The sequence below is a fragment of the Hoplias malabaricus genome, chromosome X2, assembly GCF_029633855.1.
Source record: "Hoplias malabaricus isolate fHopMal1 chromosome X2, fHopMal1.hap1, whole genome shotgun sequence".
In the NCBI taxonomy this organism is placed as follows: domain Eukaryota; kingdom Metazoa; phylum Chordata; class Actinopteri; order Characiformes; family Erythrinidae; genus Hoplias; species Hoplias malabaricus.
This window is the reverse complement of record NC_089819.1, coordinates 49,092,640-49,116,306: the sequence shown is the minus strand read 5'-3', so window position 1 is coordinate 49,116,306 and position 23,667 is coordinate 49,092,640. Positions and strand designations below refer to the sequence as shown.

The 23,667-nt window shown below is 42.6% G+C and overlaps 1 protein-coding gene across 2 annotated transcripts in view; it reads right to left on the bottom strand.

Annotated features, from left to right (window-relative positions):
- The window catches only part of LOC136676737 (zinc finger protein 536-like), a 205,424-nt gene that overhangs the window by 51,788 nt on the left and 129,969 nt on the right, over positions 1-23,667 (bottom strand). For both annotated transcript variants that reach the window (XM_066653933.1, XM_066653934.1), the window contains exons 6-7: positions 18,752-18,910; positions 9,346-11,058 (exon numbers count right to left, since the gene is read on the bottom strand). In XM_066653933.1, the coding sequence (XP_066510030.1) occupies positions 9,346-11,058; positions 18,752-18,910 (1,872 nt within the window). The remainder of the gene's footprint in view (positions 1-9,345; positions 11,059-18,751; positions 18,911-23,667) is intronic.

The window sequence follows — 23,667 nt, the reverse complement described above, 5'->3', positions numbered from 1 at the left end:
AAATGATGAAGCCCACATCATCAAGGTATTAGACAGAGTGAGAGAGAGAGAGGCAGAGAGCAAGAGAGAGAGAGATGAAGATTATGAGGCCTTTTTCAAAGGCTTTCACCGCCCCAGCAGAAGTTGATATCAGGGGAAATTAGCAAGGGAAAAATATTTTTAGAGCTTCGCACAGCTGCAGAGGGAGCGCAACAGGTAACCATCCAGTGGGCTTGACAACAGCTATTACAATTAATTGCTCTTTGAAACTAGTATTTGCTCGACTGAGTGACAAGGTGTTAATTCACCTTGGTGCTAGTTAAAATGGTAATATTGAACATGTGAAAATAGCGCCTTGCCTTCACCCGCACAATGCGAGGAGAACGGCACAAACACTGTCTGTCACTTCCAGAGAGAGAGAGAGGGAGAGAGAGAGAGAGAGAGAGAGAGAGAGAGAGAGAGAGAGAGAGAGAGAGAGAGACAAAAGAGAGAGAGAGAGAGAGTTTCCCTGTGGCAGTGAACTGTGAGAAGGGAGAGGCGTGGGAGAAGAAGAGATGGGCCTGATGTGCCTTGTCAGGAGTTTGCCTTTAGACTACAATAAGAGTGTTTGACAGGTTTTAAATGTAGCACAATAGTGTGCTCTGAGGCTGACTCTGTTCTTACAGGCAGACATGAGTAGAATAGGCTGAGGATAATGATATGACCAGGTAAACGCTACCATTGCCTGACAATGCACCACAACAATTCCATATCATGATTTTACAGCATACACACGCATGTCTGTATTTCTCGTGTGTTATTTTTTATCTCTTAGGCCTTCTGATGATTAAATATGTCAAAAATAAGTTAATTTCATTTATAACTATTGTGCAAAACATTTTGCTTTTTAAGATGGACAACAGAAACATTCCTTTTGACTTCAACATATTAATAGGCGGAGCTTAAAGGCTGCAGTCTCTAATTGTGACATCACAAACACAAAATTCAAAACAAATGGGTGGGACAAAGGAGCTGTAGGGAACGGGTGAATATTCACAATATCACCCAATCACAACCCAATCCTGACATCAAAGACAAAGAATTAAAGATTTAAAAATGGCCATATCCTGCTTAAAGTGCATCATGTGCACATACACACGTCCTCGCTGACCCTCAGGCCATTCGCATCATCAGCGTGCGCCCGGCCGGTCCCACCTCTCCGCAGTAGCCTGAGCAGTGGCTGTGTGGATGCTAGCACTCTAACACAAGCCATATTACAGCTAATTAGCCACCTGATGAGGACACTATTACTGGCAATTACCAAGTTGCAGCCGAGCACCACGTTTAAAGTCGTCATAATTTTTTTTATTTATTTATTTTTCTTCACCAGGGCGGAGATGACAGTGAGAAACGAATGGAAAATAAAAACAACAACAAAGAAGAAATCATAAAAATTATCTTTGTTTTGACTAATTTCTCTCTCTCTCTCTCGCTCTCTCTCTCTCTCTCTCTCTCTCTCTCTCTCTCTCACTCTCTTTCTTTCTAACAGCTCTACTTGTCTGTGAATTAGGAGACTGTGGTAATTACTGGGTAGTAAATTGAGCAAGCCGTTAAGATGACAAGAAGAGGCAATAATGAAGTTGTGTGTTTGTGTGTATAATTCAATTTGTGTACCTGTGAGTGCTTCTTTGTTTGCACTTCTAGAGCACTGTGTTTTGTTTTTGTTATTCAGATCCAGAAAATAGATTTAAATGTATTGCTTTGTGCAAAGGTCAGAGGCCATTCTTCATTTATTTACATTTTCAGATAAAACTGTACCTGAAACATTTAATCTTTTTACTCGTGTCTCTGTCAAGAAAACATTACTGAGGAAACGAAATGGACAAAAAATGCAGATAAAACACAAAAGCTGTAAGTGTTCTAAGAACAATGGACTGACCACCCCTCACTCCACACTTCAAAACTGTGTTGGGATCATAAGCAAATAACTAAGAGTGGAATTCTTAGATCTGGAACCCTTAGAATCAAAAATATAGATACATTTAATATTATACTCAGGTGTCCTTTAGTGTCCTTGTTTGTAAATATTTAAAAAAAACTTTATTGCTTTATTTGGAAGCTGAAAAATGTATAACATCTTAATGGAAGGGAATTTTAGCAGGAAATAAAAGAATGAATGGGTGGTCTCTGACTTTTGCTCAGTACTGAGACAAGTATTTTAAGTATGTCTCTTACCTGGCCTTGAGCCTGTGCTTATCCAGTCTGCACATTCTTTCAAGAGTACTACATGTGTCTGAGTTATAAGGTTTGTGTGCACACTTTTTTTTGTGAATGTACAATACATTGTGTGTGTGTGTGTGTGTGTGTGTGTGTTTATGTGCATGTACGAGGCACATGTCTCTGTGCTCTCACTTGTGGGTATGAGGAGAGAGTAAAGGAAGATCTAATGCCGCCTCTGATCCTCTGCATCTGTGAGCACATGCCGCCTGGCACCGGCACCATATGTTTTTAATTATCATAATAGCGTTAAAGAACCTGTTCATAGGGACACACACATATGAGCCTTTTAGTACCACATTCACTGAGTACTGTAAAAGTAGAGAGAGAGAGAGAGAGAGAGAGAGAGAGAGAGAGAGAGAGAGAGAGAACATCCAGAAAAGAAATACAGAGAGACAATGTTGCAAGAAATGAGAACAAGAATAAAAGAAAAAGAATGGAAGGAAGAAAGAGGAAAATAGAGCTAGAGATTAAGAGTGAAGAGAGAAAGAGAAGAACACAGACATGCACATGAGGAAAAAATGTACATATACACTATGTGTGAAGAAAGAAAGGGAGAGAGAGAGAGAGAGAGAGAGAGAGAGAGAGAGAGAGAGAGAGAGAGACTACTGTCTGACAGTCTAACAGAAAACCCAGCTCTGTCTTTGACCTGCATGAGGGTGAGGTCGTGACCCACAAAGGGAAAGAGTCTGATCCTACAGCCTCCTGACAGTGATAATTGGCCACTAGTGACATGAACACTGCTTACAAGTAAAGAGACAAGTAACCACCGACCCCCTTTTGCTTCTCAAGATACACACACACACACACACACACACAAAAGGAGTAGTATGTGCACTGGCAAGCAGATTGGCAGTATGGAGAAGCAAGAAAATGCCACAAATTCCTTCAGTATATTTACGCATCTGTGGTTTTCTACTTTTCCATTCTTCTTCTCTTTTTTCAAAGTAGTTTGTGGACTTGATAAATGCTGTGGATTTACTGTCTCGTTTTCAGCGCTTGAGCTTTTGTGCTTGAGCGCCTGAACTCAGTAAGCATGCAATGATGTATTCAGGAGCCACTGAAAATTGATAAACCCGGGGGGAGACTCTTCTCTTAAAAAACGGAGGGGGGAGAGAGTGAGAGAGGGAAAAGAAAAGGAGCCTTTATGTCTTTCCCAGTCTCACTCCTTCTCCCTCCTGTATATTAATGCTTCAGTCTCTGTGTCCCTCGCTCCCAATATGTCTGTCTTCTCTTGCATCTCCTATAACCCTTTCTCTTTTTACATGACTTATTTCCTCTCTCTCATGTATGTGTGTGTGTGAGCCTCTCCCTCCATCCCTCCTTCTCTCTCCCTCTCTGTGTCTTTCTCCTCATTCACTGCTCATCTGTCATTCTCCTTGAGTGAACTGGAGAGAATGGGGACAGGGTTCACAGCCTTTCCACCAGGGGGTGTCATGGCCTTATGAACTAGGATCATAAGGTAGAAGATCCATCCGCAGCTCCCTCTCGCTCTGTGTGTGTCTCTCCCCTCCCCTCCCCTCCCTCGTTCTCTCCAGCCTTAGCTCGAGGAATGTCTTGATTGGGTGGCAAAAGTGGCACCTTCCAGCTCCTAGCGGTAAACATCTGAAAGTGTTCCTCTGATGGAGGTGCCAGGACCTCACACACACAGTGCACCATGGCAACTGACCTCATCCCTCATCCCAAATTCATCCTCCATCACCACTTAGTCCTGCCCTTAAACTGGAACTAAACAAAGAACTCAAACATATACTTTACAGTTACATTAGAATTATTTCATAATACAATTAATGTCAGTATTTCATGCATCACATGTATATTTCTGTATGATAATAATATATAGATGTATATGTAACGTATATATATATATATATATATATATATATATATATATATATATATTTATTTTTTTTTTTTATTTTTTTTTTTTTTATCGTACTACAAACCTTCTTTGAACTTTCTTTATATTCTTTATTTATTTTTGTTATTTTTCTTTATTTAAATTATGCAGAATCCTAGAATCCTGAGAGAGTCAGCAGCTTGACTGGTTAAATTCAGATGAGTGTAGAATTCAGCCTATCAATCATAAAGAAGCCAAAGTCAAGACAAGTGTATTGTATTGTGTGTACAGTGTTACAAACACAGTGATTACGCTTTGAATAATGTCAATCATCTCTGCTTCCATGCTCCAGAATGAGGGGAAAATATATTGGAAAATGTGGAATAGATTTGGATTTCAGGAAATAAAAGGCTACTGAAAGTTTCTTGACCTGTGTTAAAGAAATTGACCAAGCAACAGGCAGAGCTCTGTGGCTCATGCATGGGTGACACACACACACACACACACACACACAAACCTTCACAGAGTCAAGTGATGGAGCGTGAGAGAAAGAGAGAGAGAGAGAGAGAGAGAGAGAGAGAGAGAGAGAGAGAGAGAGAGAGAGAGAGAGAGAGAATGAAAAGCAGGGGCATTTTTCACTGCTCCTAATGGAGCCAGAGAGGACGAGTGGAGATAACGGTTTACCTAGCAATCAACAACAACAGCAGCAATGACAACGACAACAACAGCAGCATCAGCAGGGCAAGAGAGAGTGGCCTGGAGAGCTGTGAGAGAGGGATAGCGCGAGAACGAGTAAACACTGACACCAGAGAACACCAGTGATCTCATCTCTACCACCCCCTTGCTCTCTCTCTCTCTCTCTCTCTCTCTCAAGTGCCACTTCTTCACTATAAGAGATCTTCTCTCTCTCTCTCTCTCTCTCTCTCTCTCTCTCTCTCTCTCTCTCTAAATGTTTTTTATTTGTTAACCAGCTTGGGACACATTTCTGAACAGATACTGGCCTTGGTCTGGTGAATAGCGGCAGTGTAAGGACAAAACCTTATATCTCCAACTGTATTATTGTTTTCATGATATTTAAATGTTTATCTTTCTAATACATATTTTAAAACGTGTATTTGCCAAAGCCAGATTTAAACAAAAAGGGCATCTGTGGCTTTTAATGTATGCCAGAAATCTAATGATTTTGTCTTGGCACTGACAATGAATACATCAATCAGCCACAACATTAAAGACATCCCCTTGTTTCTACACTCAACGTCCGTTTTATCTGTGGTGGATCACTGTCAGCACCATAGCGACACTACACAGGTCGGACACAGCGGGGTTGCTGGAGTGTCCACTCTATTAGACACACCTGCCTCGTTGGTCCTGTTGGTCAGAAACAGTGTCTCCTCTGCATCTTTTGCTGCACAGTTTGTGTTTGTTCTCTTATAGTCCTTCAACATTGGTCAGAGGACACTGGTCCTGTGGTTGGTGGACTATTCTCACTTAAGCAGGGGTGTAAATAAAAGCAGCACTGCTGTGTCTTATCCGTTCATATCAAAAGTGCAGCACACACCAACCCCCCACCCCCCCCCCCCCCCCCAACCACCACAACCACATCACTCAGGTTTTAACAGCTGGAACCATTGAGAACCATATAAGTGTTTACATGTTTTTGGCCATCATCTCTTGCCTATTTTGAGGCTTATTTGATAAATTTTGTGTCTCATATCCTGGAAAACTTAACCAACTTGTAGTTCTATTTTAAACCAAAAAAGAAAAAAGAAATACAGGCTGTAGACTGTATACATAAAGATATACCACTGACACAATTGCATATTGATTATATGATAGCCTTACACAAAGGGTCCCCAGCACAATAGAATGCGACCATTAAGAGATCTGAACAATACATGTCTAATCGACTGGACTACAAATAGGCCGAGGCATCAGAGAGAACTCAGCAGCAGAGATCCTTTTGATTAATATGCTTCATGTATATGTGAGCTGGTGTTAACAATTACCATCATCTAAATGCCTACCCACACAGAATACATGCAATGGATGCAAATAAGTGAACTTGTTTTGTGTGTATGTGTGTGTGTGTGTGTGGTGGAAAGACAGAAAGAAGCATCTAGAAGACAGACACAGCTCCTGATTTCTGCTCTATAATGTGGTATATGCACTACAATATTCAGAAGAACGTCATTTTTAGCACCTTTCACTTTCTTGCAAAAATCAGACCCAGACACCTACACACACCCTATTCAACAGAGGATAAAGTATTTTAATAATATATGCTCTATTTGCATACAAACTCAATACAAAATCTGTTTAGCTAATCACATTTTCCTTCCTCGCACGTTACACTCGATTCAGTCGTAGAGGCCTGAGGGGAAGGGGTCAGAGGGGCCTGAATCAACCGTTATCTATCAACCAGTATCTATCCATGCACAACTCTTAAATACGTAAAAACAGATGCATACAATGTACTTCAGTGTAAATATTTTACATTAATTAATGCTGAGTTATATTCTAGATGAAAAATGAGTGCTATTAATATTAAATGAAAATGTATAGGCCGTGTTTGTTTGCCAGTAATACGTTCAAAAAGCAGAGAATATCTAATGGTACATTCTTTTCTAACTTCAAACTTTAGATGGAGAAGTTAATAGACGAAAATATTTACAGCAATCAATTGCAAACAGTATATGGACCAAAATAATGATTACAGTATTCTTATATATATTCTTCCTATATTCTTCATTGTATATTTAGTTACAGTTCATATTGATTTACTTCTGATGCTTGTGGACTGTCTGAGTGGAATGCTTGTTGGTCAGTATTAAATGTCTATTGACTGTTGTATTTGCTTGCTGTTGTGCTACTGTGGTCTGGAACCAGAAGGTTGAACATCAGGGCTTTGAGCAGGATGGCTTCGTCCAGAATTGTGCAGCTGTATTCACCATCAGCGAATACATGACCACAGCACAATGAGCACGAACACCATCCATAGGTATATAAGGCACACTTTCTATTTTGTATTTTATTTTACTCTCTTTCTCACTCACTCACTCACACCCACACAGTGCAAAGCTGAAGTGCCAAGGCAATTGCTAACACTGTTACACACCTCCTAGCAATGAATAAACTACGTTTCTGTTCTTTGTTTGTGTCTCTCGGTCAATGCGTTTACTGTATATATTCCTCGGACATGCCTTCGCTGTTTGCCAGCACACGTCACCGCCACATGTGCCTCCAACCACCAGCACCAAACGGTCAAGCTTTTAAAAAACGTTCCACAAAAAACTTTTGTTCCAGAGACAAAGCCTTATCTCTAAAGGTCAGTCTCTTGCTGTTGCGGCAGGAGGAGAGTACGTCACGAGGGCACTTTTCAAATGTCTTTTGATTAAAGGAGGATATTACAACACGAGACATTCAGCACGAGGACAAAAAACTGGCATTCATTTTCAGCCCAGAGAATGACCCCATCTGAATATTAAAAATGCAACAGGTTCCTCCATGACAGACATATTTTCCATAATTGAAAGGTCAAAAGCAGCATTAATTGTTAATGTAAACTGTTTTGACGGAAGAAAATGAAACGCACACCACTCTCGTTCCACTGCTTCCCCTACTGTACAACACCTCCTCCTTCGACATGAGAGACAACACTGACCTATCCACTCTCTCATTACTTTCCACATACCCTAACTGGCTCGGAACAAGAAAATACACCCTTTACTCTTTGAGAAATGCAGGCTCACCTCTCCAGTTTTCCATATGCTCCTTGTTTTTGAATAAAGAATGACTCTGAAAGTTGTCTGGAGTCCTGTGATGTACTTTGATTATTGACTCATTTCCACTGACGTGAGCGTGAGTGACTCACGTTCACTAGACAAGAGTGTTAAACGATGATCCAAATGTTACAGAATAACAAAAGTCTACATCTAATCTTCACTTACATACGCTTCCTATATCACAACACCTCTGAAGAAGAACAATGGAAGGTGTGCAACAACGCAAGCGTAATCTCTCAGTTTCCGCCTTTATTGTAGTCAGTGTTGATTAATTCCTATTTACTAATCAAGCACAATGCACAGCGCAAGCACAAAAGTACAGTGCCTTAAACAAATCATCCAACTGTTCTGAATTATAAAGAACAAAAAAAAGTATTAAGGCACATTTATGCGAATGAAGCTGCTTAATAAAACAAGTCTCTTAGAAATGCGTTCGCCTTTCTTTTCTTCCCCTTAATCTTACATCTATTTGCAGTAAGTATCCTTGGAGCAAAAATAAAATGTCTGCTTCGCTCCTCTGTGTTTGCCGACTAGAAGCAATAACACTAATGTAAAGCTTCTAAACTAAGAGCATGTGTCTCAATACGCCGGTTGAAAATTAGACTCTGCTCTTAATGAATAATATATTAAGACAGAGAGCAAAATGGAATATACATACATTATATTGGCAGACAGTTTTATTTCTGCAAAATGAATAACGTTAACTGCCAGAAATACCTGCCTGATATTTGAGAGGGAAAAGGAATACCCAGAAGCAAAATTCTGCAGGCTGTAGTACTCACTTACCTTAAACTACTTCAGACCGACCTGCACTACAAGTTCAATTCACCCAGTATTTTTTCATTTGCAGTTTTCTATCACCGAAATGTCTGAAAGGGCACGGCGCAACACACCAGTCTCAAGGAGCGCTAGTAACGTTCGCAGAGTCATGAAAGCTGACAGTTCATTTTTCACAGGGCCATAGATCTTTGCTTCTTATAAAGTAATGGGCTTCAGGGAGAGGTCTTATGAAAGCTAAGATAGTTAAGTGCTGTGTGCCAGGGATGACACGAGGAGCGGAGGTCCTGCTCGGCTCTAAAGCAGACACCCTTAATCCCAGTCGAGGGAGGGAGGGAGGGAGGGAGGGAAGGAGGGTAGGAGAAGGGCCGTGGAGCTCGGGTAATATAAAATAGTAATAAAGATTAATCTGTTGCTGCTTGTCGGCCCGATGGTCTCTAAACTTGCTTGAAATAAGGTTGAAATCACTCAAAAGCAAATCTCGCTTTTCTACTGAGAGGGTTTTATTGGTTTGTTGGTGGCTAGAGAAGTGATATTGTGCATGAAGGTTGCTTTGTGCAACCTTACAATGCAAAAGTATAACACTGCAATGTGGCTTTGGGCTCTCTTGTCTTAAAGGTGCAAGAGGAAATGTACCTATGTACCTAGCATACTGTTTTTGTGGGCACACAGAATGTTCTGAGGCTGCAAAGAGCGTGATGGATCACTCACCGGAGGGGTCGGTTCTCTTCATGTTGGAGTTACTTCCACCGCCGCCGCCACCATTGGAGTTGCCGGTCAGGCCTCCATTAAAGGTTGCGAGGTTCTCAGAGCTGTAGGCCCGCAGGACAGACAGCATGTTCATCTGGTGCTCTAGGTGTGCCTGCTCAGGCTTCAGCAGGCCAGGAGGACCGCCGGCTGACGAGAGGAGTCCCAAACTGGGTTGCTGCTGCTGCTGCCACTGTTTTTCTAGGCAGGGTGGATGAGTAGGAGAAGGGCCATGCCCCTGGGCTCCCATGGACATCTTTGCCCTCTGACCATCCTTCCCAGACAACGGGGATTCGGGATGCATCCGGAGGGCCATGCGATCATCGTCATCCATATCTCCCACCTCCATCTCTTCATCCTCCTCGGCTTCTGGCTCTTCGTCATCTGAGCGCACCCGTCGCTCTATGGTTGTGGGGTTGGATAAAGGGTCTTCATGTCCTGCTTCCTCATCTTCAGATTGACCTCCCCGCTCTTCAGATGCTTCCATGTCACCACAAGAGGCCTTGTCGGAGAGCTCATCTTGACCACCTACATCGCTAGCCTGATTTGTCTGATGGTCCAAGAATCCAGCAGGCCCCCTGGAAGAGCTGTCATACATTGAGGCAAAGGGCTTGTAGAAGTCACTAGAGTATGTGCTCATGGATGCTCCAAGTGGGTTCTGGTCCAGGTGGTTAGACCAACTAGCTTGGCTCTTCATTTCCCCAGACTCGGGCTCGCGCTCTCTGGAAGGGGGACCTTCATGCAAATGGAGAAGGCCTGGAGGAGGAGGAGGAATCAGGCCAGAGGCTTTGCTTGTATTAGAAGATTCGCCTAATAGGTGGTCTTTAGCTTCTTTGCCATGGCTGTGCTTGGCTTTGCCCAGGTGGTTGGCTTGCAGGTGAAGGGCCATCAGCTCAACAGAGGCAGTAGTAAAAGAGCAGAACAGGCAGCCATGCCAGGCCACATTGTCCTGGATGGTGACAGAAGCACCCGGTAGGGTTCCTGCATCAGGCCGAACAGAGAGGTCAAGCGGCTCGTACTGGGAGCGGCCACCTTCAGCTGGCTTGACATCCACTGGGTTCTCGTCCTGGTTTCCATCACTAGTTCTCTTGATCTTGTGCTCGGTGTTCTCCAGGCTAAAGTGCTGGCCATGCAGCTGACTCTCCCGCATCTCCTTCTCCTTCTTCATGGAGTTCAGGACAAAGCTGTCCATAAAGGCTTGAAGAGAACCCTGAAAGTTGACTCCATTACCCACCATACTCTGGTATGCCCGGCCCAGATCTGAGAAGCTGGCTGGGCTGTCTCCTCCAGTGGCTGGTCCCTCAGGGCTCTTCATGTTGTCGGAGTTGGGCTCTGCCCCTGGCCCATGGCGGTCTCGTTCCCTTTCGCGATCTCTGTCTCTTGGGGAGAGCATTCCAGGAGGAGCCCACTGGTGTGGGAGCATCTGGCTTCCTCGGAAATCGAGGCTGGAGGGCATCATCCCTTTGAAGACCCCACGCAAGACATCAGGCCGTGCAAAGACCCCACTGCCACTGCTGTTCTTACTGTGGTCATCCTTGTGATCGGAGGATGGAGGGTGGTTGGCAGAGGAGGCACTGCCGTTTTGACGTTCGCGGTGGTGGCGTTCGAGGTGGTACTTCAGGGAGGCGGATTGAGTACCAGCATAGTCACAATGAGGGCATCTGTAGGGCTTCTCACCTGAGAGAAAGAGACGAGGAGAAGGAGACAAAGATCATGTAAGTATGTCACTGAGTTTAAATGTCAAAGGGAGCAGAAGAAACAAGATACAGAATGAAAAAGACAAGGACAATGTCCAATCATTCTAGTATTCTATACCCCCTCCACTATTCAAAAGCATCAATCACACAGAAAACAGCCCATCATGCTCTTTGCAAGAGAGGGAGGAATGAGGGGGATTTCAATACAGGTCGATCCAGCTCGATCCAGCTCCACCAAGTGAGCCATCACTCACGTCAGCGCCATAAAAAAACATTTCACCATATGGTGCCTTCAGTCCACTACAGAGATCATATTTTCAACTGACAACACAACTGTCTGGATGTTATCTCTGTTCATATGGGGGAGTGGAGGCGAGTGAGGGTTGCTGGTGGCCTCTCTCTCTCTCTCTCTCTCTCTCTCTCTCTCTCTCTCTCTCTCTCTCTCTCTCTCTCTCTCCCCCCACCCCTCTCTCGCTCGGCCTTGTTCGCTGTCAGCCCTCTGCCTTGTTGGTGAGGTAGTGATTCCTTGGACATTCTCTATTTGGAGTTTATCATAGAGCTGATAAATCAAGCTCTGCAGAAGCTCTTCATTCTTCCCCGAGTGAAATTCTGACCCCTCATCCCTAAGGTATAATGTACTTATATATATATATAAAAAAATGGTGCCCATTTGAAGCAGAACAATGACACAAATACACACAAATGTACATATGGGAAGCATATGAACATTCCTTTTAAAAGGCAGCTTTAGAATGAGGATTAAGGAGAGCTGAGTAGAATGGAATGTGCTGTAAAAGAAAGCATGCGCGAGCATATGCACTATCAACAGCAAAGCAAGGAGAAGCGCGAGGAAAAATGGTTTCAATCGCATTTGCAAGATCAGTTCAATATCTTGATATAAAATACATCCTGCCAGCAATTATAACAGGCCCAAAATGAAAGACAGATCTGCAATCAATAAGCAATAAACAAAATGCTAGGCTTGATTTTTTTGAGACCTTGAAATGAGTTGCTGTAGCGGTGCAGCTGAGAAAGACTAAGCAGAGAAATGGAAAAAGCCAAAAATAAAGGGATGTTTGTCAAGTATTGTGTGTGTGTGTGTGTGTGTGTGTGTGTGTGTGTGTGTGTGTGCGCGCATGTCTGGGTGTGTATATATAGCTATAAAATGTTTAGATTATACACATGGAAACCATTTTTAACTGGGAAAAAAAATGTTGCATTGTTACGCAAGACTGAACTGAATGATTTAAGTCTGGCTCTGTAGTAAATCATGGATATAATTAGCAAATGGCATACTGCTCAAGTAATTTATCATTATTTGGAGGGCACCATTCCAGAAAAAGACTCAAAGATCCGCAGACCAACTGCACACAGCTTCCCAAATAAAGGCTCACAAATACCAACTCAATACTACATTGATATGAGAGAGAGCGAGAGAGAGAGAGAGAGAGAGAGAGAGAGAGAGAGAGAGAGAGAGAGAGAGAGAGAGAGAGTCCCATTTATTCTTTTACACTAGAGTGCGTTTGAGGCTTATATTCAAAATAAACCATACAAGATGAGCTTTTAACCCAATAAGTGCTTATCCTCTGAGCAGGATAACAGGGGGTTGGCCTGATTCAATAAGGAAGCGTCCCTGATGCAAATGATCATTTTCAATTCCTTTAACTGGACAAAATGATATTCTGTGCCCAAAATTAGAGCCAAATTAGAGTGATCTGCTTTTCTCCCTTTATTCCTTCCACCCGTAGCTTGCGTTTTCCTTCGCCACAGCAGCGCTGATGCTGTCGCTGGGGGTGAGTGGGAGTGGAAAGGGAAGAGTGTCAATAATCTGTGACATGTCAGAACTATAAGCAAAAATATAAACAAAGCTTGATAAGTAATCAATGCCTGGGAAGAGAGTAAGCAAGCGCCTTCCTCTGAGCGTGCTTGTGTGTGCGTATGTGTTCGCACGAGTGTGCATGCGCATGGCGTGTTCTTTGTGCACCATTTGGACTCAGTAAGACATCTGCTCCATCATACGTCAGGGGCATGTGTGACATCTGGGGAATATACTGTATCCTGCCTTGCAACATTACACACAATTTACTGCTAAAGGTCATTATGTACCCGTTAATCCACTTTTAATTGATATCCGCACAAACAGCACAACCTCTGAGAAACATAATGGATCGCCAAGGCACAGAGGCAGAGGAATTATTATTTTTCATCATTTAATATGAGAAAGAGCTGGAAAAAAAAAGGGGAAAAAAAACTTTTTCTTCCAAAAGCTTTGTCTCTCTGTTGATGGACTGTCTTAATAAAAATAGAGGAAAATACACATCAAATTGCCATCTGGTACTGTATGACAGACTTGATATAAATTACAGAAGCCTCTTGCTGAGAGTGGTACATATCTATTATCGTTTCACAAGTTTGCTCCGCTTTTTAAAGGAGTCTTTCAGGGTCTCTCCACTTGAAGGAGTCCTGCTCAAACCGATTTCATCTGGATTTCTGCAATTTGTCACAACTCCATAGTAACCATACCGAATAAACACCCAGAGCCTCTACAGAAGGGCAATTAAAATAGTTAATAGATATGACATACTTTAAGATGAATTTCCATATGGCTTTACATAATGGTGAAACGGCAGCCCGCGTACCGCAGGGAGGGAGAGATTGACTGGCCTGGAAAAATAGCTGTGTCTTTTATTTTCTTTGCCTCTTCACGCTTAGAATGTGGTTTATCTGTTTAAGAAAACGCGGAACCAAGAATATCAAGGTGCTCTGGTTCTCAAGCCTCATTCCCTTTAACTCTCTAGCTTTTGTTTGGTTTCTAAATTGTCCTTTACTGTAAGGACCATTACTCTAGTTCATGCGTTCTCTTTTTAAAGTCGCAGTAGAGCAGCAAAACAAGGCTTGGGAGAAGGAACCGTCGTACCCCAGCCTAAGAAAATAGAACAACAATGACGGTAATAACGGCGAAACAATGTATCAGGCAGAACAACAATGTTAAACTTCCTGTGACACGGCTATGGGTCTCTGAACTGGAGTCTGCTGGGTGACCTTTGTAATTTACAGTGCTTATGGTTTGGAACGGTAGCAACTGACCACAGACCAGTGCTTAATCACTCTGCCTCCATGGAGTAAACCTTCAAAATGCTGCTTGATACGACCATAAAACTCCATCCGCCGGTATGAGCCAAACCTCTTTTGGCTCTTGTCGATGCTCTCGGAGGATGTGTAATGGCCTTCCATCACCAAAGTGACTTGACACAGGCGATGGCCATCTTTCCCCAGTTCCTCTTTAAATAAAGGTGATTCGGTCACAGCGTCAGCTCGCTCACACCCTCAAGTTATGCGTAGCCGTTGTCAGGAGCAAGGACCTTTTTATTTTTTACCCACAGCTGCTTACTGCTAAATACTGCCTTGTCCAGAAGGGGACAATCTGTGTCTCTAATTGCTGTCACTGAAGCCTAGATTCATTATGTGACTTTCCCATTAAAATGTGAGCATTAATTTGTATAATGAAATATCACCCACTGCAGTGTTCATTAGCTGTGGCCCCACACTGTATGCCGCACAATGTTAGCTACCTAGAAAACTGCGCTTAATTTCACTAATGGATATTTTCCCACTCACTGTTGGAGAGGAAATTAATACTGTAACATTAGCTCTTTAACTTTTGGAGGAATTTAAATTCACTTCATTCCTTTCAAGCCAGCGTTAGAGAGTCATTTATCTAACATTGTGTTGCACAATGCCCTGGTCCTTGCAGTAAGCAATGCCATTGTGACGGGCTCACGGTGCCGCGATTGAGGGTCGCTTTGTGTCATCGGCATGTCTGATTGTTTTAAATCAGGGAGCCCGTATTTGTTGAATGTTAGCGTTATTTGAGTGGAGCATGAGGGCTGGGGGATAGAAGATAGTTATCAGCTGGATTTTCAGTTGTATGACTAATAAAAATGAACATGGTCATGATGTTTCAGGCATTTTATGGAGGAAGTTTGAGGCTTTGTTTTTCAGAAGATAATGACAGTGGAAGCAGAGGCATGTCACAATTTTATTTATTAATTTTTGTATTAAAAAAAACATTTCTGTTAAACGTGATTTCTAAAAGGGTCACAAGACACAAAAATAAAACTTTTAAGCTTTTACAATCAACCTGTTTTCAGTTTAAAGACGTGAATCTGGGAAGAAAATATGTGGGTAAACACTTTAGTCTCCTACATGTACACTGCACAATGTTCCAGTTCAGTGCATGCGCACTTCTGTAGAAAGAGAATACTGATGGACAAAAAAAATCTTGAATTCGTTTAAACCGATGGGGTTGAGACACCCTGCTGAATATTAAACAGCATGATAAATAATATTAAAAGCCTCTTTAAAAATACTAACACATTCATTAAAGTGAAAATTCACATGTGCAGCAGTTTAGCTTTGCAGAAACTTAAAGCAAACTGATCTTGGATCTGTGCTTGATGGAAAATCTCTGAAACGTAGCATAAGGGTGAAGCCTTTAGGGCAATCACATAACTGATCAACGTGGCTAACACATCTTGCAAACACATCAGGGCTTGTGTAAATTGCTGCATCGACAGACTGTGAGGATTTCAGCCTGTAAATACACACACACACACACACACACACACACATACAAGAACATGCACACACTCAGGCCGCCTCTGTGAGTTGAGTGAGCGAGTGAGTTAGCGGAGGCTCGGGACGAGGGCCTCTGCTTCCTCTCTAGAGAAATATGGCCCTTCTGGGGACCCTTACCCTCTTCTCAAAGCAGGCATAACTCAACCTCCCTCGGCTAGAAACATATTTCCCCTCTCCATCCCCTGCTCTCCTGCTATGGGGACATAACCATGCTGCCCCCAGCTTAAAGCAATCAGTCTCCAGAAGCCCAGCAGAAGCTGACTCTAACACTTTACTTGGACCTGCCATTCAACAGACCTCCTACATTTCATAGTCGTCATGCATTATTTCTAGCTCAGTGACATAACTTACAAATTTTAACTACAGTGATGAGTTCAATATCTGAGAGTAGCCCAATTTGTAAATTTACTTCTTTCTTCTAACCTACTGCTAACTACTAACTGATCACTTACTAAACAATTATTAATGCTTAGCAATATTTGATGTTTTTTCATTTGCTTTTGATTTACATTCACTCCAAATCCAACATTTTATTATTTAAATTTATTAAATTAAGTAATTCATTCATTCATTATCTGTAAGCGCTTATCCAATTCAGGGTCGCAGTGGGTCCAGAGCCTACCTGGAATCATTGGGCACAAGGCGGGAATACACCCTGGAGGGGGGCGCCAGTCGTTCACACGGCAACACAGACACACATTTACTCACACACTCACACCTACGGACACTTTGAGTCGCCAATCCACCTACCAATGTGTGTTTTTGGACTGTGGGAGGAAACCAGAGCACCCGGAGGAAACCCACGCGGACACAGGGAGAACACACCAACTCCTCACAGACAGTCACCCAGAGTGGGAATCGAACCCACAACCTCCAGGCCCCTGGAGCTGTGTGACTGCGACACTACCTGCTGTGCCACCGTGCCGCCCTGTTAATGTTAATGTTAATTAGGGGTCCTGAGTAATGCAGCGGTGTTCTCCCTGTGTCTGCATGGGTTTCCTCCAGGTGCTCTGGTTTCCTCCCACAGTCCAAAAACATACGTTGGTAGGTTGATTGGCGACTCAAAAGTGACGGATGGATGGATGGAGTAGTGCAGCAGACTAATCATTGAGCTGATGTGACAGATCTGGGCAGTTTGCCTTCTCCTCTGATTTGTTAAGATGTTGAGTGCCGTTGTATTAGCAGTGCATTGGTCTCACGTGTTCTGAAGGAAGCATGTGCTTGCCCAACCCTCCTTTGCGGGAGCACATTGTGAGCGATTGGTGGAGGCTCACTGACGAGTGTAATAGGCAAAATCTAACCATTATATATATATATATATATATATATATATATATTCTGTAATAACAGATGTTTATATTTCAAGTTTCAAAATAAAAAAGTGTAAAGGAAGATTATTGCCTTATGTAAAACATGACGCACGACAGTAACTTCACATCCTCTTCTACTTACAAACAGCTGTGAAACTGCATTTTGACAGAAATTTTCCCAGTGAGATATTACTAATATGGAATAAGTCCACGGTTTTATGACTCTAAGGGTAAACAAAATGTACACTGAAGCTTTGTGACGGGTTTTTAGAAGGTGTTCTGCAGAAACTGTTCCACATTGGCCCTTGGCCTTCATGTATTAAAGCTGGAAGCCCCAATCATGGGCTCTGCTGCTAGGCGTGCCATACAATCAGTCCTTAATTCCCCAGAACAGTGTAGCTATGTGCTTCTTATTAACCGGGACGAATACTATTTGGGTGGTCTCCCTTCTTCCTTGTAAGCGCATACCAAAAAAATAACAACCATCAATTTCCTGAGACTGATTTCCATTTTAAGTTACAGCGAGTGCACGGCTGTCCTAACAACACTTGTTGAATACTTTGCCCTTTTTTTTTCATCTGTCCCACTCCAGATGATATTTTAAAGGTGGCTATAGGAGCCAAAGGGATGAGATCGCTGGAAAGGTATTTAAGGAGCTAAAGCATGAAATATCTGATGATATAATGTTGGCTAAGAGACTGCAGATGTGTGGTGATCCTGCTTTAAAAGAAAAAAAAATCCTTAGGCATTCATGATACTCATGGATTCATACAGTTTCCACTTACATTCTCTCTCACACATAGTTACACGTACAGACACAGTGAGTAAGGTGACCCCTCGGTGCTTATCCCGGTTATCCTGAGTGTTAACTAGGCCAGCTGTGCCTGCCAGTGAGGCTCAGCCTTGCTGTGGGCTATGACAGCAGGGTCTGACCGCAGTCACTCGACCAGCACTGTACACATCATTACTCAGGACCCAGACTAACTCATTGTTACCTAGAGCACAGCCAGCGAATGAGAGGCATCTCCAAATACAGAGCAATGCCGCATGCAGAGTTAGGACACAATCTAAGGAGTGGTTAATAGCTAGATACCAAACAAATGTCATGTTAATTCCGATTTTTTGGAAAAGTTAAAGCTGTCCATGAATATTTATGAACACCTTGCTTTCTTGTGAACATTTTGGTGTTCATTGGTATTTTCCAATCCAGAGAAAAACTATATCTACCTGTTAGTTTGACTAGCTATAGAGGGCAGCACTCATAGCTGTCTCAATCTGCTCATTAAAGTGCTTACCTGCTTATACAGAGCAGGCTTTAAATAATGATTTGTTAAAAGCAAATACTTAAAATTGCATGGGGGTGGAAAACAGTGGTGATGAATACTGACTTCTCTTCAAGGGGATAAAGTGTGTGGGCCGTCATTGTTCCCAAGGCAGAACTTTTACCTGCTCCTCCATCAGGTTTAGTTTTAGTAGGCAGCACTACACACACATTAAGTGCTAGTCTCGGTAAACTGAATGTTGAATTCTGATACATTATGTGGCACTTATTGTGGTCACTTCATAATATTCTGGGATATTCTGAGCAGCTTTTGAGCTTGAATGCAATTCAGAGCGTATGTGCTGTGTCCTGAGTTTTGATTTCACACTATAAGATGAAATGCTGAGATCATGTGAGAACTGCTGGAATGGAAGGCCTTATACACAAAGAGGGCTTGCACTCACCTGTGTGTATTCTCAGATGGACCTTCAGGTGGTGAGAGGTGCGGAAGGACTTGCCACAGTAGGGACAGTCCTTCATGGCTGTGCCCACACTCCTCTCTCTGTGCTGGGTTGTGGGGGGCTGGGCAGCCCCTGGAGCTTTTGCCATCTCGTCCCCAACATCTGAAAAGAGAGAGAGAGAGAGAGAGAGAGAGAGAGAGAGAGAGAGAGATGTAACTGTGAGTATTCGGTTTCACTTCAAACCAGCCACATGCCAGCCAGCTTTTCTTCCACTTGTTCCCTTTTTCCTGTCTTTTTCTTTCTCCTTTCAGCCTTTTGCCACCCAAATCTGCTAACACCACACAAAGTCAAACACATCAATGGGTTCACGCGCGCCACTCTTTCCCCCTCCCCTCCCCTCTCTCCCTCTCTCTCTCTCTCTCTCTCTCTCTCTCTCTCGCTCTCTCCGCGGTCTGACAGAACGCTGACAGTTCAGAAGCTTTTCAGGTTGCTTTAGAGATGTCGCCCTGGCTCCTACAGTACACTCCCATTCCCCCCGCTTTATCCCTCCTATCATCATCTTTACTGGGTAGCATATGGCGGATTGTGTCAAAACGAACAATACTGGAAAGGAAACAGCCGTGTCAGCAGTGGGTCTGTGCCTCCGTGTGGCGGCCTGGTTTTGACAGGTGACGTCGGCGGCATGGCTGATAGCGGAGGGTGATAACGAAGGCCTCGCACTGATTGAGCTGCTGTCATACCAATACTCTAAATGTGTCAAGACCAACAAGCCCCCATTCTGAGATAATTAACCACAGCGAATTACGTTATTACAGGAGATGTCAGCAGTGTTAGGTTGTGGTGAGGCAGGAGGAAGTGTCTCATATGGTCGAGGTGCATTGCTGTGCTAGATTAGGACCTCACGGTGGTTCCCGATGCCAGACCATCCAGCCAGGATCCTTAAAGCACTATCCAAGCCAAGTTAGTTTTATCAAACCAGTCTCTGCAGGATTTGACTGGTCAGTTTCTACCAGATAAAGCATGTATATATCTCCTTTCCTTTATTGAAATATCTTAAACCTGACATTCATATTGACATGTGTGTAGATTAATAATAATCACACTTTTCCAAGCTTACAGTCGTGTGGATAAAATAACATAATAAAAGCAATACCATAATTGATCTCTCCATGTTCCACCCCCAAACGTGGTCTTGCATAACAACTATTGCGAGATTGAATGCACTTCACAGGATGTTAACAATAATCCCACACAACTGGACACTTGTCGGACTAATAACACTTCATACTGGATTAAAATCAGTCTGGTCCGTGCCAGTTAAAACCAGTCAAGCTCAAAGAAAGACTTCTAGCTGCCAAACTTTTGGGAAGACGCTTTAAAATACAACACAAGTTGCTGGTGCATGGATTTTTTTCTTTTGATACAATCCATACAGGCACAACACAAAAATCACACACTGTAACTCTAACCACCAATGTAGTAACATTTGTAGCATTTGGCCCCACGCCTGACATGTGTTGCAAGTCAGTAGGCGCATGACCCGCCAAGGCTCAAGTAAAGTTTAAAAGGGCATTTCTTTTTTGCTGCTCCGCCACATGATATGGTATGTGTGTGGGGAGAGAGCATCTGAATGGAGCAACCCACTTAGGCAACCATTCCACTCAATCAAAAGCTTTTTTTTTTCCAGTAATCTTTCCCTTTTTTATTTTTCCACCCTCCCCTCCCTTTAAAGAATCAAATGAGATTTAAGAAGTTAAAAGAGAAAGGGTGAAGTCAGCATTCTCTTCCGTTCTTGTGACTCGATCACGTGGCTGCGATTTGCTTCCCTCGCTTTGCCTACACACATTACATTGTACTGGGTGCCCCATTTTTTGACCCAAACATACACACAACCCATACAAACACAAACACCTACTCTACTCTGACCTAGTTTGGGGCTGGATCCTGACAAATTAGCCTTAGTGGCAAGTGTGAGAGCCTTTTAGTGCCAATAGAGGTGCATTTGCAAGTGTTCGCTCACAAAAAAATTGCACAGAGTGTGCAGCATTTAATACTGAGTTCCAGCGGTCTGCTCCACAAAATGGTGGACTTTTCATTTGAAGGCTACCTAAATACACACTTCATAACACGGGAATGAAAAGGGAATAACTTATATATGAAGCAATGCAAGACCGTTTAGTAACGGCTTATGTCCATAATTTCAATTTATGATACGAGTAATGCTTTATTGATATAAACAACTTTAAACTACGAAAAACATATATCGTATAACATATAAACTCCTTAACTTTCAAAGGAATTCGATGTAAAATGACTTTATTTGAGGTAATTTTGGAGCATTTTTATTGGTCCGTTCATCATAAAATTTCCACAAAAAAATATGAAGATATAGGGTTTGTCATTGACAGCGTATATATATGTATTTGTTGCATTTATAGTCATGAAGCTCTGGTTCAAAGCAGTCAAACTTATAAACCAAAGACCTGGTTATATTTATCAGTGTTTTTATATTCATGCTTCAGTTTAGGTATAAAATATGATTTTTCAGAGATTTCTGTAAGAAAACATGTACGAAACAATCTCTTAAGCCGAAGGACCTCATAATCTTCCATTAAACCCACAAGTAATGCTCTCAGCTGGGCTTCTCTTTTCATTATTTGGAAACGATATTACAGTTATTGTTGTAATATATTTATGAATATGGAAGTATTATGAATTATGAAGATTATGAAAATCAAAGCATTGCTTTATAAACACTTTATTCAGTTTGCTCTAAAAGACCCAATTCTGGAGTCCTTCAAATAAAGTGTTACCTGTTTTTATTTCATATTGGAATCCCACCCCTGACATACTTATAAATGTAAATATAAGGGTTTATCAGTGCACACACACACACACACACACACACCCTCCCACTGGCACACAAATGCTCTTTATGCTCCACATTCCCAGAATGCTTCAATAATGCATACATTGTATCACCCTTTTAGTTACCCATGTAATTTTGCACACACATCCAAACACAGGCACAACCCCCCCTACACACACACACACACATCAGTCCACACACACACAGGCAGCCAACAGCGCTGTCTTTAATCAGCTGACTGCTCCCCAGCTTTTAATACGGCTGTTCCAATTACTGTAAAAGTCATCCCGCGCCGTATAACCACAAATATTGACAGTTTATTGCACAACACATTTATGACATTTGAAGGTCACCCCATATATTACGCCCCATCCTTCTGCCCAGGGTGTCTGGAACAGAGAGATTCCTCGATAACCCGCCACCTATAACTATTTTCTCCATATTGATTTTCAATTCCTCATCCCTCTTTTTTATGCAAAGAGAAAATCTGTAAGAGACACAATATTAAAATGATTGTCACAAACCAGGTAGGGCCTTCATATATTATCCTGCTAAGATGAAGGAACAACACCTATCTCGGGGTGGCTTTGCAGACACTGAACCACAATAATCTTATTCCGTGTTGTGCTTTATAGATGTTTACTGTCTAAGTAATTACACTTGGGGATAATGAAGTTAGATTCATAATTTATGATTAACTTGTTCATTGTGACCATGTTAGAATCAATCAAGTGCACTTATATGAAGCTAGCTGCTAATGCTGGATTAATTGACTGTAAGTAACAGTGCAGTAGCCTCTGGATGTCGCAATTTTGGATTTATATACATCAGTCCACGTGCTATTGTCCACTCTGGACAGTGCTATGTCTGAAGTGGGCTTTTAGGAATGTGAAGTGGACAGTACTTAACTCATGCTAGTGTTAGCGCAAGTGCTAGCGTGCTATGGCAGACTGGAACAAAGGGCTGGGATCAGACCAAGGGCCAGTGGCATGAGCCATCTGGGAGGAGGTGGAGTATCAGTCATTCACCCTGCTGTCTGCATGTCTCACGCACACACACACATGCACGCACGCGCGCACACACACACACACACACACACACACACACACACACACACACACAAACTACTCACTAGCTACCACCAGAGTGAGTGTGTGTTTTCTGTAAGAGAGGATATGGACTGTATGTGTGTGTGTGTGTACATTCTCTGGAGTCCCTCCAGATGGACCACACCCTGTTCCCATTAATGAAAAGAAAGACAACAAAAACAAAGAGCTGTTACGCCACCACCCGCCCCCCTCCTTCTCTTAATGGTGCTCTCACAATCACACTCGCCACACCAAATCAGGCAGTCCTGCGGTTTTGATTACTCTGATATCACTTTCAGGAAATAAAATAATAAAAAATAAAAAAAAAAGCAATCATAAAAACACAAGACGTCTCCCATCCCCATTACAATAATGTGTCACGTGCCTCCGTCAAAGCCATTGACCTCTCTCCTCTGCTCCCAGTGAAAGAAAATGTTACAGAAACGTTTATATTTAGAGAGAGAGAGAGAGAGAGAGAGAGAGAGAGAGAGAGAGAGGTAAATGTGATGACATCATTTGAAAGGCATTAGGCTTTTAAAAATGCACCCGGGGGGAGTTGATTTCCTTACGCCGGAGCAACACAACACCATCCGGCTGATGCGCGCCGCACTACACTCTCTTTTTTGATTTGGACGGGTGCCATCTTTGTGAACGGGGCTGGTTCAGGCGAGTTAATCAATTTGAGGTTTAGTTACACTGCTGAGGCTAGCATTCTACCTACTGCTAGAAAGTAATCGGAACTCGCAGAATTTATTAACCAAACACCAATTATCATTAAACACCACTGCATTATCCCCCCCTTCACACTCCCTACTTTTACTACCTGACAAGGACTACTTAATGAAATTTTAGATTAAAGTTATTTAGCCTGCTGATTTATGATGGTCGAAACTCTTAATGCAGCCCCACGGCGCAGATGCCAGCCCAGATTTTTTTTTTTCGCTTCTTTTTTTTTAGGTGTA